The sequence below is a fragment of the Hemitrygon akajei genome, chromosome 8 (genome assembly GCF_048418815.1).
Source record: "Hemitrygon akajei chromosome 8, sHemAka1.3, whole genome shotgun sequence".
Taxonomy (NCBI): domain Eukaryota; kingdom Metazoa; phylum Chordata; class Chondrichthyes; order Myliobatiformes; family Dasyatidae; genus Hemitrygon; species Hemitrygon akajei.
In genome coordinates this window covers 12,264,108-12,283,625 of record NC_133131.1, presented here as the reverse complement: position 1 = coordinate 12,283,625, position 19,518 = coordinate 12,264,108, and the positions used below count along the sequence as shown (strand labels likewise).

Genomic DNA, 19,518 nt, shown 5'->3' with positions numbered 1-19,518 from the left:
TTTACAGTCAATCAGAAGAACAGGGCAAATGAATTCCTCTGACAATAACTATTAGGAACAGTTTTATAATACTGTAGAGGTATTGATAGTGTTCTAATTTGTTCTGTATTAAATTTAAAAGCTTAAATATGACTCAGTTGAACAGTAGTTTGGCTTTTTCATACCTTTTAACTATTTCCTTGAAACTTCAGCTAATTGAGACAGCTGCTTAATTGGGCCAAAATCTACTGGTCCCAATGTGCCCCAATTAACTGGAATTCAGTGTAGTTCTTTTCTCATATAATGAGCCATTGAATAAGTGCTTGGTGATTCTAAGGGAAGTTTATGCCTCTTAAATTAAATAGGTTCACTCTCACACCACATCCTTGCCAACACTCCTCCACTGAAATTGCCTACTATTTAATGGTTTCTGTTTAAAGTGTCATAACATCACCAAGTCTCTAATAATTCTTCCTCCTTGTTAGGAGTGAGGATTTGGAACCTGGTAACTGAAGCAGCAGTATGGTATAGTTAATAGAGCCTCTGCCTCTCACACACTAGAGACTTGGCCTCAGTCCTGACCTCGGGTGCTGCCTCTGTGGAGTTTGCATGTTCATCTTGTGTTTGTATGGGTTTCCTCCAGGGACTCCAGTTTTCTCCCATATCCAAAGATGTGGGTCAGTAGGTTAATTGGCCTCTAGTATGTAGATGACACTGGGTTCAGGAACAGTTATAACTTCACTCACCACAACTCTGAACTGATTCCACAACCTGCAGGCTCACTTTCAAGGACTCTGATATTCATGCCCTCATTATTTTTTAATTTGCACCATTTGTCATCTTTTGCACATTGGTTGTTTGTCAGTCTTTGTTTATGTATAGTTTTTCAAAAATTATATTTCTTTATTTCCCAGTAAGTGCCTGCAAGAAAATAAATCTCAAGGGAGTATATGGTAGCATATAACACACACAAAATGCTGGTGGAACACAGCAGGCCAGGCAGCATCTATAAGGAGAAGCACTGTCGATGTTTCGGGCCAAGACTTTGGCATTTTAAAGGCAGATCAGGCTTATTTAAAATGATTGATTGCCAGCCAATGTTATGAAAGGCTATCCCTGCAAGTTTGGCTTTCTGTCCTGTGTGGTATCTATTGAGATTATTATGTTTAGACTGTGTAACTTCATTCTTACATCACTTTATAACTTGTCCCTAAATTGTGTATATAATTGAATAAATTTGAATCTCTAAATTGGCTCCCAATTCTCATTCATTTATTTTGGGTCTTCTCCATAGTATAAATGTGAATCTCATTTTTGAAGTTGCACCGTGGCACCCTGTGAATGTTAAGGAAGGCTTACACTTTCTGAAGTCTACCTTACAGTTGAATTGAGTTTTAATGTCAGCTTGTGACAATTGATAGCAATCTGGCTGTTGACACAGAGCATTGCAAAACTTCTTCACATGTGTAGTTCAGGGTGACATTTCATAGAGTCATAGAAAAGTACAGCACAGAAACAGGCTGTTCAGCCCCTCTGCCCTGTGCTGATTCATTTAAACTGCCTACTCCCATTGACCTGCACCGGACCATAGCCCTCCATACCCCTACCATGCATGTACCGATCCAAGCTTCTCAAACGTTGAGATCGAGCTTGCGTGCACCACTTGTGCTGGCAGCTCATTCCACACTTTCTCAGTCCTCTGAGTGAAGAAGCTTCCCCTCATGTTTCCCTTAATCTTTTCACCTTTAACCCATGACCTCCAGTTGTAATCCCACCCAAACTCAGTGTTTTTACCCCTCATAATTTTGTATACCTCTATCAAACCTCCCCTCAATCTTCTATGTACTAAGGAATAAAGTACTAATCTATTTAATCTTTCCTTATAACTCAGTGCAATTAAAAACAGTATTTTGGGGTGCCTTGTCTTTGGATGACTTTTTATCTGATTGATTGGCTACATATGTAAAGAGACCAAAAGTACACCGAGGTGTCCAGATGGAGTCTCACCAGGGCTCTCTGCAGAGGGGACCATTCAAAAGAGCAGCAGGGATCGATCCTGGTGCCTTGGCAAATTTTCTTTCTTAGCTAAAGCCTCCTAAAAAAAAATTGTTTAATTTGCTTCTGTGTAAGCTGTTTACTCAGTTATCCTTACTTACAAAAAATGTCTGTTACCCTTTTGTAGCCGGGAGCAATTTTGTACGTTTTTTTTCAAGAAATTAGTAATAATTGTTAACAAATCTGTAATGAGAACTAGTGGGTTTGCAACCTTCAAAATAAAATGTGGTTGTAATTACATCAGCTGCTTGCTGATGCTACCAGCAAAATATTTTGAAAAGCTGTTATGCTCTGTGAATTACTTGGCGTGTGCCTCTATTTATTTTTCACTGATTTCTAGCATTCTAGTTTTGAAATCTCCAAATCAATACGTTTACCAATGACATTCATGTCCTTGTGGTGTTTGTCACAGGAAGCAATCTTTTGGAGGATAACTGGTAGATAAAAGGAAGTGAAAGCCTGCAGGAAGCCTGTTGAAGAATGGTTATGAGAGACTTCGGTGTTTTGGAATGTTGGGCTGGGAAAAGCGGACATAAATGATTAAAGCAACACACACAAAATGCTGAAGGAACTTGCCAGGCCAGACAGCATCTATGGAAAAGAGTAAACAGTAGACATTTTAGGCTGTGACCCTCATCAGGAACAGTTGACATTTTGGGCTGAGACCCATTCTGCTGAAGGGTCACGGCCCGAAATATCTACAGTTTAGTCTTTGCCATAGATGCTGCCTGGCCTGCTGAGTTCCTCCAGCATTTTGTGTGTGTTTGTATGCTTCAGATATCTAGCATCTGCAGATTTTCTCATGTTTGTGCTAAGTGTTCACTCCAGGGAAGTTGAGGCATAATTTAGTTGAAAGATCCTTCACAGATTTAAGAGGCCTCATTAATCTTGTAATGCACATAGAATGTAAAGACCGATTGTAGTCTATAAGTATGTCAGAGAATTGTGGATAATGGAACATGATGTTTTTCATTCCCCATTTGAAGTTTTATATTCAGCTTTTATCTTCTGTAGCACAAAAGTTATCTTCTTACTTCACTACTTGGTTTTCTATGTTTTATTTCACAAGTTCCTGCCACCATATTCATGAAATAAGCTGCTTTGTGAACTTTATAATTCTGTAATAGCACTTCCCTTCCCTGTAGTCTCTCCTAAAATTTGTATGAAAGGGCATAATTGCTATGTGGCAGATTTACCTAATTACAATGCTTTAATCTCAAATGTTGCAAGCATGCATTATTGATGTAGGTAAATGAATTGCTAAGTTACTGTCTTAGTAATCCCATTATTTTTCAGCAAAAATTCAGTTTGAGTAATTCATAATTTTTGTATTTGTGTGCTGTACATAATGTATTTTAATATGTTTGAATTAAATTATGCTCAAGTAAATTTGTACTGTGTCCACCCATACTTATTATGTCAAAAAGCTGTACTTCATTTGAACAGCCTGAGCAAATGTAAATAGGTCAATTTAAAAAAAAGTTCTTAATTTTGGCCAGAGTTCCCTGAAGGATCATGTTAAAAGTTTATACAGAAAGTAAAGTGTCAGTACAATTTTGTTGAATTAAAGGGGATTTTGTATAGGATGTGTACAGTATTTTTAGGGTGGAACAATAGAAGCCTCAAGGACACGATTGGGGAAATTGGGATGGTTAATGAAAGTACAGTTGAGGATTTAAATAAACTGAAAGATGACTGTTTTAGAGAAAGTGAACTGAGCATAAATAAAAATAAAACTTCGCCCTGCAGTTGAATGTGTGATTACGTGGAATTGTGAGACCGCTTGTGCTGAATCATGTACTTGCATTTTCTAATCTTGGCTGTTATTCCCCACAAGTTGCTAAATTTCATTTGATTATAAGAAGTGAGAGAGATTTTAGCCACTGTCCATCTACATTTAGCAGGGGCTTCTGGATAATCCAATGTGGAGGCATGGCTAAGTTTTCTTCCCCTGCCTGACATTACTTCATCTTCATTTCAATGGGCTAACATGAAGCCAACTGGGCACGTGGTTGTCTCTTTAATTGTGGCATCTCACACGGGTGAACCAAATAGTCGAGAAAGGGAGCCTTGGGTTAATAATCACCATTATATTTGTACAAAAGGTAATCATGAAAAGATGTGTTTGGAATGCTTTTTAAAAGGTGAATTTCCAGAAATGCTGCTTACATTTATTAATTTAGAGATATAGAATCGTAACAGGCCCTTCTGGTCAAACAAGTCCAATTATACCCATGTGACCAATTAATCAAATAACCTGTACATCTTTAGAAAGTGGGAGGAAGCGGGAGTGCCCGAAAGAAACCCACGTACGGAAGTCATGGGGAGAACGTAGGGACTCCTTACAGTTAGTGGTGGAATTGAACCCAGGGTGCTGGAGCTTTAATAGTGTTACACTAACTGCTGCACCACCGTACTGCCCTATTTTTTTTATCTCACTCTGAAAGTGAGATAAGAGACACACATTTACTTTTGACCTATTCAGGAAAACATTAATATTATTAATTTAGTTTTCAAAACTCTGCTGTCTGGCCTTCATGAAATCTATGCACTGAAAAATCATGTTTCTGAACTGAGATCGTTCAAAGACTTTAAATGAAATCTGTTTAATATTGCATCCCAGTCGCTCAATGAAGAGTAACGTGTTCATCTCTTTCTCCCTCTAGCTTCCAATTAAAAGTGGGCAACAGAACACCCATTCCAAAGTTAGTACTGAACACAATAAGGAATGTCTCATCAATATTTCCAAGTACAAGTTTTCCTTGGTCATAAGTGGTCTCACCACCATCTTGAAAAATGTAAATAACATGGTAAGTATCCAAAACCATTCAGGTAGAACCGCAATGGGACATGGAAATGGTTTGGTGTGGGGAGAGGCAGGGTAAGAGACTTGTTAAGTCAGTATCAACTGATGGTGAGAGAGCTGCATGGCCTCTGTTGTGCAGACCGGGTCTTCGTGCTGGCGGTCACTCAGGCCAGGAAGTGCCAGAAGTAGTGAGGGAGGGAACAGAGAGGCAGCAGACCCGCTGGAATCCGTGCTGGGTTGGGGCTGGCTTGCTCATCAGTGTTTGCTTCCTGGAAAACAAGTTGGATTGCCCTTGTCTGTGGCTAACTCATTGTGAGATAAGCTGGATTGCCCTTGTCTGTGGCTAACCCAGTGTAAGATGAGACAGATTGCTTTTGTCTACTGTTAACCTAGTAAGAGATGGGTAACTGCTGAGTGCTTGTTCTTGCAGAAACGTGACTTTAGGACAGTATCCCCTGCACCCATCAATCTACAGGTCACGCCACTCATGGGCCTGTGCTAATGTGATTTTGTGACAGTATGTCACTGTGTGTACTGTGTTTTGCATCTTGGCCCAGAGGAGCACTGTTTCGTTTAGCTGTATATACAGTATGTGTATAGTTGAATGACAACTTGAATATAACTAAATTTTTCATGCATTTGGCAACAAGAGACAAAGCTAAAAAAATGTATAAAATGCTTTGGTTTAAGCTGACAGATGTTTGAAATAACCTAACCATAAGGCTAGATGATTTATTCATTATGCTCCAATTTGGACCTGCTGTTTCATAATAACTTGGTGCATTTTGATTAATGGGCAAACTATGTAAAACTTGCTTCTGTTACATCGGAAGAAGGGCAGAGAACATGAAACAGTACTTACCCTTGAGTTCATGATATTGAGCTGATCTTTTAACCTTTGTCATAATCAATGTAACTCTTCCTTCCTTCAAAGCCCATAACCCTCCATTTTTCTTCCATCCATGTTTCAGTCTCTTAGATACCTCTAATGTATTTGCCACTACCACCAACCTGGTAGTGTGTTCCATGCACTGCCCACTCTCTGTAGAAATGCCTCTGATATCGCCCCTCTCCATACTTTCCTTCAATTACCTTAAAAGTATGCCCTCCTGTATTAGCCATTGCAGCCTTGAGAAAATGGCTCTGTCAAATCCTTCCTACAGTAAGACGACCAGAACTGAACACAACATTCTTAGTCTGGTCTGACCAGGGTTTTTATAGACCTGCAATATTACCTCATGGCTTTTGAACTCAGTCCCCTGACTAATGGAGCCAACACATCTTCAGCCTTGTTAATTGCCCTATCAAGTTGCAGAGCAACTTTGAGAGATCTATGTATGTGGACCCCCAAGATTGCTCTGTTTCTCCACGCTGCTAAAACCCTGCCATTAACCCTGTACTCTGTCTTCAAGTTTGACTTTCCAAAGTGTATAACTTCACACTTTTTGTGGATTGAACTCCCATCTGCCACTTTGCAGCCTAGCTCTGCAACCATCCTGTTGTGTAATCTTCTATACTGTCCACCAACGTTCATGTCATCTGCAAACATACGAATCCACCCTTCCATTTTCTCATTTAAGTCATTGACCATTGACTGATTTGAAATGTTAATTCTTCTTTTCTCAACTGATACTGTTTGATCAGCTGAGTATTTTTAGCATTTTGTTTAAATTTAACTCATAATCTTTTACTGTTAGTTCCCCAATTTCTACATTTGGAAGACAGTGGAGTCTAGTTAATTGGACCATTGATTAATTGGGGCAGTTACTTATTTGGGGCAACTTTTAAAGAACAAAAACTAATAAGAAAATAGCCAAGATTTCCTTAGTTTATTTGGGACATTGCTGCTTAACTGGGACGGGAGATGTTGCCAAACAGTTTATAACTAGCATGAGTCATGTGAACTTGCATGTCCTTTAGACACTACACCATATTTACAATGACAGGTACATGTGTTTGGGTCACTGATAGATATTTCAGAACTGTTTTGCTAACCGTAATTTCAAGCATTCAGACTTGGGAATGCCAGAAATGGCTGAGAATGAAAATTACACAATTTCACAAATTCAGCAAGTTTGGAATTATGAAGAATTTTAAAATATCCATAATCATCTTGAATGTTACAATGAAGAAGATTTGGAGGATGTAGTTGTCAAAAGCCTTGTATGAAGGCAGTCCATTATCTGCAGTAGGTGTCTGTGCTGACTTTGTTCATTTAATTAATCAAAAGAGCGCAGCAGGTGAATTCCTACTTCGATAACTATTAGGAACTCAAACAGTTTATCATATTGTAGAGGTATTGGCCGTGTTTTATTTTGTTCTGTGTTTCGTTTAAATACATAATTTGTTACTCAGTTAATTGGTACTTTGTTTTTTTTATACCTTTTAATTTTTTTCTCTGAAATTTTGTCTAGTTGGGGTAGTTGCTTAATTGGGCTAAAATGTACTGGTCCAGATGTGTCCCAATTAACAGGAATCCACTGTACTTTGAGCTCTTACTTAGCTTATAAAATTACTTAGGGAGTTCAGTTCTTCACCGATCCTCCTTAATCCTGTGCATTGTTGGCATTTTGTTGCGTAGGATAAAATCTGATAGACCAGTGACTTAAAGTTGGATTTTAAAAAAAATAAGGCACATTCATGTAAAATTATCTGTTATTGAGCCTTTCCATAAATTGCTCATATATGACTAAAGCCAGTGATTTCCATTTGAGTCATCCAAGTTATTGATTTGAAGTATTTTCTCAGAGAAAGTTGTGGAGAATAATGGTGGGTGATGCAATTAATCAGTGAGATTTTCATACTGCTGGACAAGGGAATGGTGAGAGAGAAGTTCTCTGAGAAAATCCACTTGATCAACAATTAACTCCCCATAAAAGGTCAAAAATACAAGGACCTGTTTTTTTTCTTTCATTAAGTCACGGCTGATAAACTTATAGAAGCAGTTGTTGCAAAGTGTCTGATAATTGTGTTTTGCTCTCCCAGCGAATATTTGGTGCAGAAGCTGAGAAGAACTTGTATCTTTCGCAACTAATAATATTAGATACATTGGAGAAGTGTCTTGCAGGGGTAAGTAGCAAAGCCTCTGATTTTGCTTTGTTGTCAAATCTGTCTGTCGCTCTAGATTTTTTTTTGCTTATCTGGAAATGTATTCCGTCTTGTGGTTCTTGGTACATTACACTTGAATACGAAGATGTGGTGAAGTGTATGTTCACAGATGCTTCAAGCGTCGGGCAGAAGAAGCCAGCAAAGGTGATAGTGGTTTAAGCATGCACACAGGATACGCTATCTGCCATATAGACTGTAAACACAGGCGATTTGTGCTCAAAATATATGCATGACTTAAGATTCAAATTTATTTGTCACGTGCACATTGAAACATACAGAGAAATGCGTCATTTGTGTTAATAGTCAATGTACTAAAGTGTGTGCTGAAGCAGCTTGCATTTGTTGCCACACACTCCAGCTCCAACATAGGATGTCCTCAATGTTCGGCAAAACAACACAGAACAAGAAATGAAACAAGAGCAAAACAATCGCAGTTTCTCCCTCCCTTATTCCTCTAATTCCCCCACATCTCTGTCCATGATAGCATAGCAGTTCAGAGTTCAATTCCGATGTCATCTGCACGTAGTCCGTAATTCCTCCTTGTGGAATGCTTGTTTTTTTTTTCCGGGTGCTCCAGTTTCCTCCCACAGTCCAAAGTTTACCGGTTGGTAGGTTAATTGGTCATTGTAAATTGTTCCTTGATTAGGCTAGGGTTGAATCAGTGGTTGCCGGGCGGCACAGCCAAGGGGCTGGAAGGCCTATTCGACGCTGTATCTCTAATAAGTAAAACCCTAACCTGACCTCTTAATTCCTCTGTTCCCAAAAAATCCCCCGAACCAAAAAAACCCACTCAGAAATAACTGAAACTGAGCTATGACTTCAAAGGTGGTCACAGTTTGGTGCCATCCTGAGCAAGTTAACATGGTTTATGCAACAGACTAGAAGTATATTCAGCACATCATCACAGGTTGGTTATGCCTATGGTTTTGGACTCATTGCAGGAAAGTATATGCCTGCATGGCATAGAATACTGGCATTCAGGACTGGAACATTTTAACTGAGGAAAGATTGGATGGACTGTAGGAAAAAAAATACAGCAGATGCTGGAATCTGAAAGAAAACTGTGTTGGAGGAACACAGCAGGTTAGATGGTATCTGTGGAGCAAATAGCGATGCATAGGCTGAGGAGATCATTGACTAAATATGTGGATGGAAAGTGAAAGTAGTAACAGTGTTGGTGGAAATTTAAATTTTTGCTTCCAGCTAATTCTAAGAACATAAGAAATGGGAATAGGATCCAACCAAGCCTCCAAACCTGCACTGCCATTCATTGAGACTGGATCTTAGTCAGCATTAATTTCCTGCACAAACTCTGCTTTCCTTGATGCACTTGAAATTCAGAAATCTATTGATCTCTGTTGTGAGTGAACTCAACAACAGAGCCTCCAGGTCTGAGAATTCCAAAGACTGGCTGATCTCCTTGAGTTCAGCCTATGGAATCATGTCAGAGTTTTTTAAACTTTCTCTAAGATCATCTTTCATTCTGGAAACTGGACATTTGGTGACAGCAAAATTACTGAACTGCCTCTAGTAGGATATGTTGATATTTGAGGGAGGCACCTTGGCATTGCGATTTGCGCAGTGCTTTACTGCACTGGTTTTAAGATCAGCATTCAGTTTCCACTGCTGTCATAGGAGCTGGTAGTTTCTCCCCATGACCAAGTGGGTTTCCTCCAGGTGCTCCAGTTTCCATCCACATTCCGAAGATGTGCAGTTTGCATTAGGGTAACTGAGTTGTGGGCATGCTCTGTTGGCGATGGAAATGACACAGTTCGCTATACGTTTTGATATAGCAGTGACAAATTAAAGCTAATCTTTAATCTTTGTGTATCAATGCTTCCTTGTAAATTTTATGAAGCCAATTGTTCCTTCCATGGTGGAATTACAATTTTTTGTTTAAAAATTGAATTGAAATCTAAACTTTAAAAAAAAAATTGTGTACCATGCAGAAGCACAGATGGTTAGGCTTTAAAAGTTTCCTCTTGTGGTTATCTGTGTGGTTTTAGACTAGTTTTTAGCTCTATTTTCGATGCACCATTGTGGAGTTCCTGAAATCATGGTAATCTTTCCAGTCGAGTCAAGTCTGCTGGTGTTTATGGTGAATGCAGAAATCTAAGTTGTGAGTGTTACAAAGATTGATCTGACATTGTTGTGAGAGGCTGTAGAAAAATAGTAAATTTGATTAAATGATTTAACATTAGCTTTATTTGTCAACACACTTGGAAACATCAGAACATAGTGAAACGTGTTGTTTGCATCATCGTTATCAATACATTGGGGGCAGCCTGCAAGTATTGCCATGCTTCCAGCAGCAACATAGCATGCCCATAACTTCACACACAAAATGCTGGTGGAACACATTAGGCCAGGCAGTATCTATAAGGATAACGAAGGATCTCAGCCCGAAACGTCGACAGTGCTTCTCCTTATAGATGCTGCCTGGCCTGCTGTGTTCCACCAGCATTTTGTGTGTGTTGTTTGAATTTACAGGATCTGCAGATTTCCTCGTGTATGCCCATAACTTCCTAGTCCTAACCCGCAATTTGAATGTCGGAGGAAACCGGAGCATCCAGAAGAAACCTACGTGGTTACGGGGAGAATATACAAACTCCTTAAAGACAGCAGCAGGAATTGAACCCTGGTCTTCCAATTACTGGCGCTGTAAAGTGTTGTGTTAACTGATACACAATTGTGCTTGGGTTCAAAATGGGGAAAAATATTTTGGTTCTATGTAGCTTATTCATCTTTATGAACACTTGTTAGTGGATGGCTAGACAATGCAGTTCCTTTATAGGAGTTTTTCTAGGGAAGGATTTGGGTTGACTAATGTAGGTGCTACGGAGTAGGGGCTGCACTAATGTAAGCAAGCTGAAAGTGTAGAAGAAAACAAATCAGAGTTTGCCTGATAGGAAATAGTGTGGGTTGGGTTGGTATCGCAAGCATGCTATGATAACCCGTACCACAAGCAAAATACTTACATCAGCATGGTGCAGCTGCTCACTGCTCCATGACCCAGATACAATCTGTACCCCTGTTGCTGTCTGTGTGGAATGCACACATTCTCTCTGTGACCATGTGGGTTTCTTCCGGATGCTGCAATTTCCTTCCGTATCCCAAAGACATGAGGGTTGGAAAGTTATTTATTTACTGTAAGCTATCCCTAGTGTGCAGATGAATGGCAAAATCCAGAGGGAGTTGATAGGGAGAGTAAAATGAGTTCAAGGCAGGATTAGTGTAAAAATGTGTTCTTGATGGTCACCATGAATTTAGCGAGCTGTTTACTTCTGACTCTTGAATACCCTTGTAAATTATAATTGAAAGTTTAACATGGCAATAAATTTACAATGATCATCGCTTGGGTTTCAATAAGCTCCACAATATAAAACAGGCAAATATTTACAGATTTTTTTCCCCTCAGCAGGCCAGGTAGCATCTATGAAGAGGATTAAAGGGCTGAGACCCTACATGAGGGCTGGGAGGGAAGTAGGAAGAAGCCGCTTCCTTCCTTTCCACCTTGTTTTTTAGTCCTGATGAAGGGTCTCAGCCCGAAACTTAGTCCTCTCCATAACTGGAGCCTGACCTGCTGAGTTCCTTCAGCTTTTTGTGTGTGTCACTCTGGATTTCCAACATCTGCAGGATCTTCAAAAAGGATTTGTAGTAAAAATCTTCCACAATTTTTATGTAGAAAAGTATCTCAAGTATAGTGGAAGTCGAGATAAAAGAAGTGTTGATCGAACCTTGGTGAAAGAGATGGGGTGTAAGGATGGCGGCTAGCATTTACAAAGTACTTTTAAAATGAAGCAACATTGAGTAGGGATATAAAGGTGTTTAAGTAGGGACTGTCAGAGTGAGATTTTGGCATAGTTGCCAATGGTGAGGTAGACGAAGGGATGGCTGAGCAGAATGGAGAGTTTACTGATTAGGAAACAGGAGGTAATGGTATAGGAAAGGAAAGGTGAGTTTATAGAAAGGTACAGTCAGATAGGAGGTACAAAAGCCTGGAGGTACAGAAGCCTGAAGGCACACACTCAGCGATTCAAGAACAGCTTCTTCCCTTCTGCCATCCGATTCCTTAATGGACATTGAACCTTTGGACACTACTTCACTTTTTAAAAAAATATACAGTATTTATGTTTTTGCACATTTGAAAAAAATCTATTCAATATATGTAATTGACTTGCTTATTATGTTTTATTTAATTTATTATTATTATTTTTCTCTCTCTGCTAGATTATATATTGCATTGAACTGCTGCCAAGTTAACAAATTTCAGGTCACATGCCGGTGATAATAAACCTCATTCTGATTCCGATCGAGGTTTAAATAAAGAGATGAGAATTTTAAGCTGAAGTGTAAATGTAAAAGCAGATAGGATTGTTCCTGTGGAGTTGTAGGCTATAGGCAGCAGAACTAGTGGAGGTGTGGGAGGGGATGGATAGGAGAGGATGGGCATTAGCTACACTTGGGGGTGACGGCTATGAATGAAAGTTTCAGTGCAAGATGTTCTGATGCAAGCTTTTGAAAGGCCAGTGCAAAGAGGGTAAATGAGAGTGCAAAGGAAGCAGGCAGGATTTCATTGATGGTGGGGAAAAATAGCACACTTTAAAAAATTATTTTTGATACAGCCAAGTAAAAGCATAAATAATTATAAAGCCAAAGACTAAACAGCAGACATCTGTTTTATTAAGTTGGTGTTTTTCTGTTTGGTTGAAGAACTAGTTTATGAGTTGACTCCTATTTGTGTAACAGGTTGGTGAGTGATCTAACAGAATTATTGCAGGGGCACATTTAAGAAAATTTCAAGAAAATCAACATTACATTTAAAAAAATATATAGTTTATCTATATCTCAACTAACTTCCTTCCCAAAATCTCCAAACATTACAAGATTCCAGGATAGAACGATTGTCGTAGCAGAAAGTTGGTTCTGTGAGCGAAGGTGACCTGGAATAATTACTCTGCAGGTTTTTCTTTTCTTTAATGCAGTCTCTCGACTATATATTCTGAAAATCTTGAGCATTATATAGAAAATGCTGGAAGAACTCAGCAAGTCAAGCAGTATCTATGGAGGGGAATAAACCGTTCTGGGCCGCGACACCTTCATCAGGGCAAAAGGACTGTAGTCAGGTCCTGATGAAGAGTCTTCGTCCAAAACATTGACTTTTTATTACTCTCAAAATTTCTTTTTGCTTCCTTTATATCTGAAGATAATCAGCGAGCTTAAATTGGACACATGACACGCAAATTGTGTCTGTAACATGATAAACTCAATATAGGAAATCTATCTTGTGGCATTATAGCAGGTCTTTTTTGGAAACGACAGTCTAACACCTCCTTGAATATCAGTTATAATTTTGATATTCTTAGTATTATCACTTGGCAAAAACAGTCGGGGGGGCAGACAACTGACAAGTAAGTGTTAAGTATTTGAGACAGATTAGCAGGTAATGGCAACATGAGTTTGAACCACACATGGTCTAGGATTTACTTAATACAAACATTCATTAGCTTTTTTGTGCATGGCAGTAGGGACGTGACAATCCGCCCCCAGCAAGGGAAAAGCAAAATGAGTCACATTTCTGCTTGTGATGGCTGCTTGCATATTTGCATGTGTGTCAGTTTAAGATTTGGGCTTTCACATGTTTCTCATGCTCCTGTCCACAGCCCCCAGTCAAGCTGTCAATACTCACTGGGAGAGTGACCATTTCAGTGAGATTACCGGAAAATACTGGCCACCCATGTAATGGTACTCTACACAAATCAATTTTGGAAGAGGAAGTGTGTATAGCGTTAAACTAATTTAAGGGTGACCTTTAAATGCATGGGTTATTCATATCCTGTGATTTCTTTACGTAGCTGAAAAGACCTGATGGTTACATTTTGCATTTAGTCTCTTACATATAAAGAAAACTAAACAGTTCTATCTGAAGCTATGATATTTATATAGAACAAGTAAGTAAAAATGTGAAGATTCAGTCGATAGAAATTGTGGAGGTGAATTGTTTACCATTTTTAGCTGGATATCTCTTTTGCAGGTGTTACCTCCTTCTGTTCCACATGTCTTGTTGGAGTTTCTGTTGGGATTACATCTGGGCTGAAAGACCAAGGGGCCCAAGATATTTAATTTTAATACAGTCTGTTGCTTCTTTCTCCCTATGGGATATAATACAGAAGATTTCCTTATTGTTCTGAAAGAAAGCCAAGTGTTGAACTACAGTTAAAATATTCTTGGGTATATTTACTTTCATGGTCGATTGACTTATTAGGCATGTGCAAGAAACTTAAGGGTACAGGGGCGGAGTCACTCTTAGGCTATCTTTTACTTAAGAAAATGAATCTTTTACTAAACATGCCAATTGACTGCAGGGAATTAGCAATTCCAATGCATCCATCTGAGTCCCTTTTATATCTGTTCTCATCCATGAAGTTCCTGCATCTTTAGCAATACCAGATGAACTGCAAACTAAATGTACTTTAGTAATATTGGCCATCTCAGCTTTCATCCATGTTTTGTTACTTTACACTTGACTTTTCCAGTGTCACCATGGCATGTTGTAATCCAGACCTTAGCTACTCGTGTCCCAACTCTCACCAAGACTCATCCATCTATAAATCTTACACTGGCTCCTAGTTAAAGTTCTGATCTTAATCTTCTTAAAAAATGATGTGATCTGCTGTTTACAAACAAGAGAAAATCTGCAGATGCTGGAAATCCAAGCAACACAAACAAAATGCTTGAGAAACTCAGCAGGCCAGGCAGCATCTGTGGAAAAAAAAGTCCAGCCGCCGTTTCAGCCCGAAACGTTGACTGTACTTTTTTGTGATCTGCTGTTATTGTCTTTTACTGCCAACGTATGGAATTCTTTCCCTAACCCTCTGCCTTTCCATGTTCCACAGCTAAGATACTGCTTTAAAACTAATCCCTTCACTTTTGCTCATATGGGCTAGTATTGCCTAGTGTAGATGTTACATTTTTTCCTGATTATAGCCCAATGAAGCATTTTAGAGTCGCCTAATATATTATATACTGTATGCAATAGTATTCCATGTTACCCTTGTTTCTGCATAGAAATGGAAGAGGTTAACCAACCCTCTAATTTTCTAGTCATAATTTCAAACCTGTTTTAGCACTGTCTTTCAAAGTTTTCTGCTGCAAACATTTCTTTATGCCTCTTATTTTCTCACTTTTGAGATTTGGCTTCTATTCTGAAAAAAACCTTAAATTTTAAGGGATTTAATTAAATTTGACTGGCAAGGCCTACCAAGCTGCATAGACAATTAAAGCCTTATGTTTTGTTAAATCAATAGCTTAAGATGAGAGGACAAGAAGCAGTTGGTGTTTATTCCTAACAGTGACCATGAAAGCTGGCTGTGGCAAAAGGAAAGGACTCCCTTTCCTGTCCCTTTCAGCCACAGCTGTGGCTGTCTCTTGATGTGGGTATTTCTGATCAATACAAGCTTTTGCCAAACTTTTGTTATTAAAATAGAGAGAAACGTCATAAGAGGGGAAAACATGGTCAGCATCTTCTGTGCAGTGAGAATGTCAGAATCAATCATTCTGCCTCCTTTTATTCACTTTTTTTTTGTTGCAAAAAAGGGTATTTACTGAACTTTGAACTATCCCATGTCTGGCCTTTGAAGAATTTTCCCTCAATCTTTACGTCTTCAAAGTCAATTTTATAGACTTCCAACAGTAATCATGCCCTCAGTTTCTTCCCTTATTCCATTTATTTGATTTTATTTAGCCTTTTACTTTCTAGCTCTGGGTTGTTTAATTAAAAAAATTGATTATGTAATTAATTTGACTTCTCTCACCAAAGCATGTTATAAAGTTTGTTCTTATGAATGTGTCGTAGCTATAAAGTTTTATACTTTGCGTGCATCAGGAACTGTTTAACCTTATGTTGTTCTTTGGTAGCAGCCTAAGGATACAATGCGGCTCGATGAGACCATGCTCGTAAAACAGCTGTTGCCAGAAATTTGCCAATTCATCCACATGTCCCGTGAAGGAAACCCGCTCATAGCACAACTCCGTAACTCTGCTTCTGGGGTTCTCTTCTCTTTGAGTTGTAATAATTTCAATGCTGTCTTCAGCCGTATCTCCACCAGGTCAGTGCAATGTACTTGTTCAAGTCACAGTAGCAAGCATACAAGAATTTTTGTTTTGATGAGCAAATTATTTGTGAGTCAGGGTAAAATTGTTGCTGAATTTATTAAGCACATTGAATAGAATCACTTAATTACTGATGCTGTGGTTTCCACCATTTTATACTTGGGCTATTTGTTAGATCATTGACTTCAAAATTATTTCCATAAGAATATTTACAATGAAGTGCCAGTTGTCAACTGGATTTGAGCAGGAGGATCTTCAGTTCGGATTAGTAAATTTACAGTGACAAACAGCAGGGCTATTAAACGATAAAACTAAAAATGCATACAATTGAATAAACATGAGCAGCAGATAACGTATTAACTGGATAATGTATTCTTTAAAAAATTATCAAAAATTAATAGAGAAGACAAAAAGTTAGAAATATAAAAAAAGAGATGTTAAGAATTTCGATAGATGTCTTTAGAAAGAAAGGCGTTTAACAACATGAGCATTTGCTTGTGGAAAGGATCACAACTGAGCAAACATGCTGGCTTCATCCACCCTTTCGTGACCCCTCAGGATCTTTAAGTACGGCAACCAATTCCTTTCTCCTGTTGTGGAATTAATAAAAGAAAACAAGGAAATTGCAGATGGATTAAACAGGAATTTGGCACGAGTACTTACTGCAGAGGATATAAGCAACATCCCAGAAATAGTTGTAAGTTGTGGTTTAGAAGGAGGGCGGACATAAAAGAGAATGGCAGACATCAGGGAAGAGGTACTAAGGACATATAAATTGGACATGTGTACAAATAAAATTCAGATCCCAATGAGCGTCATTCCAGGTTCTTAAAAGAAGTAACTGTTAATGTATTAAATTTCCAAAATTCCTTAGATTCTAGGAAGTTTATATTAGATTGGAAAATAACAAATGTGACTCCTTTATTCAAAAAAGGGAGAAGGAGACAGAAACCAGTTAGCTTAACTTTAGAAATATAAAAAATGTTAGAAGATATCATTGAAGATATTTCACTAGGGAGCTTGGAAAAATTTAACAACCAGCATAGGTGCATATCAAGGATGTGTGCTTAGCCTACTACTCCACTCTTTCTACACTCATAAACACTCAACATCAGCAAGAGCAAGGAATTGATTGTGGACTTCAGGATGGGGCAGTTGGGAGAGCGTACACCAGAACCCTTTGAGCTGTCAGCAGTGGAAAGAGCGATCAGCTTCAAGTTCCTGGGAGTCAGCATCTCAGAGGATCTACCCTGGGCCCATGTATTGATGCAATCATGATGGAAGTACACCAGTGGCTATACTTTTGAGGAGATTTGGTATGTCACCGAAGATTTTAGCACATTTCTATAGAGAAACAATGGAGAGCATGCTGGCTGGTTGTATCGCCACCTAATATGGAGGCTCCACTGCACAGGATCACAAAGCTGCAGAAGGTTGTAGACTCAGTCAGCTCCACCATGGGCACAAGCCTCCCCACCACTGGGAACATTTTCTAAAGGTGGTGCCATTAGAAGTCAGCATTAAGGACCTCATCTGAGGCAGCCCTGTTCTCATTACTGCCAGCAGGAAGGAGGTAGAGGGACCTGATTGTTTAGGAACACTTATTGTTTTAGGAACAGCTTTTACTCCTGCACCATCAGATTTCTGAATGGTTCATGAACCCGTGAACACTACCTTGCTATTCCTGTTTTGCGCTATTTATAATTTTTGTGACTTATAGTAATTTTATCTCTTTGCACTGTACTGTTGTCACAAAACAACAAATATCATGATGTATGTCAGTGATAATAATCTGCTTCTGAAATTCAAGGTAATCCAGAAAAGTCAATGTGGTTTTATTAAAAGGAGATAACTCTTGACCAATGGAGTTCTTTGGAGAAATAACATGTGCAATTAAATTTGACTATTTGTGCTTGAAGTTTTCACAATTCATTTGATAAGGTGCAGCTTGGAAAGGTATGGTGGAAAGTAAAAGTTAATGTTGTGCGATGTACCTTGCGGGTGCAGATAGCGGTAGATCAATGGATCATTTGAGGGTATTGAGTATTGGAGTTGGGGCTTTATGTTGCAGTTGTGTAAGTCATTGAGGAGACTTTACTTGGAGTACTATGTACAGTTTTGTTCACCTTGTTATAGGTAAGAAGTGGTTAAATTGGGAAGTGTGCAGAAAAGATTTGCAAGGATATTACTGGGACTAGAGGGCCCGAGTTATGGAGAGAGGCTTGCCATGCTATTCTTTATTCCTTGGAATGTAGGGAAATGAGGGGTGATCCTCATTCAGAAGTGTTTAAAATTATGCAAGACATAGATAAGATGGATGGTAGGAAACTTTCCCAGAGTGGGGGGTGGGTCTAAAGGAGCATACAGTTAGAATGAGAGGGGAAACATTTAAAAGTGACCTGAAGGGCATCTTCATGGCAAGTATGGTGAGTAGATGGAACAAGCTGCCCGATGACCTGGTTGAGGTAGGAGCAATTGTATTATTAAAGAAGCACCTGGATAGGTACATTGAGGGGAGTAGCCTTGAGGGAAGTGGCAGGAAATTGGGACTACCTATTTGATCAATGTGGTCAGCATTGATTTATTGGGATGAAGGGCTTGTTCCATGTTGTATTACTCTATGTCTCTAATGGGCTTACACAACATACAGGGAGGGTCTTTGCTGGTTGGCAAGATGTAGCCAATAATACGCCCAAAGGATTGGTGCTGGATCCTTAACTTCTACGTTACTTTGATAAAGGCTCCAAAAATATGATTGCAGACTTTGGAAAAAGTTAGGTAGGAAATTTAGTTGTGATGAAAACATAAAGGGGATACAAGGGTATAAAGCTAGGTTAAACAGGTGGGCAAAGATCTGTCAAAGTATAATTTTGGAAAGTGTGAGATTATCAATTTTAACAGGGAAGGTAATTGAGGCCTTCTGTTAGACGGGGGTTGACCATGGATATTGCATCCTTGCTGTCTACGTGACACGTAAGCCAGGGCAGTACGATATGGAGAGCAAGCTGTTGCCCGTGGAGCAGGCTCCTTCTCTCCATGCAGCTGTTGAATCCAAAGGAACGGCAGAGACCGATACAGTTTGGCAGCAGGAGCGTTGCAGGAGTCGCCAGTCACAGTTGAACTCAACGTAGGACCACCTTAGTGACCCCAGCTCTGGATTTTTCCTCGGGGTTTATTCCTGAAGCCTTTCCCATGAGTGGCTGGAGCCACAAGACAGCGGAGGTTTGAGGTCAAAGCTTTTCTCCTAGATGAGTTGTGAACCATGACTGACGAGCCCCATCTGCCTGAAGTGACTTGTTTTAAGGTACCAATAACTGGTCCCTTCTCCTGTCAGTAGAAGCGGTTCTGCCGGGCTTAGTAGCTGAACCACACGTGACAGCCAAAAGCTAAACTTAGTTGTCAGAAGCTATTTGAGAAGCATGCCACTGGGAACATTTAATAGGTAGTGGGAGCGAATC

General features: G+C 39.3%; 1 protein-coding gene across 6 annotated transcripts in view; it reads left to right on the top strand.

Annotated features, from left to right (window-relative positions):
• LOC140731641 (neurofibromin) overlaps window positions 1–19,518 on the top strand; it is a 359,419-nt gene that overhangs the window by 45,679 nt on the left and 294,222 nt on the right. For all 6 annotated transcript variants that reach the window (XM_073053261.1, XM_073053258.1, XM_073053260.1 and 3 more), the window contains exons 2-4: window positions 4,701–4,844; window positions 7,826–7,909; window positions 15,866–16,056. In XM_073053261.1, coding sequence (XP_072909362.1) covers window positions 4,701–4,844; window positions 7,826–7,909; window positions 15,866–16,056 — 419 coding nt within the window. The remainder of the gene's footprint in view (window positions 1–4,700; window positions 4,845–7,825; window positions 7,910–15,865; window positions 16,057–19,518) is intronic.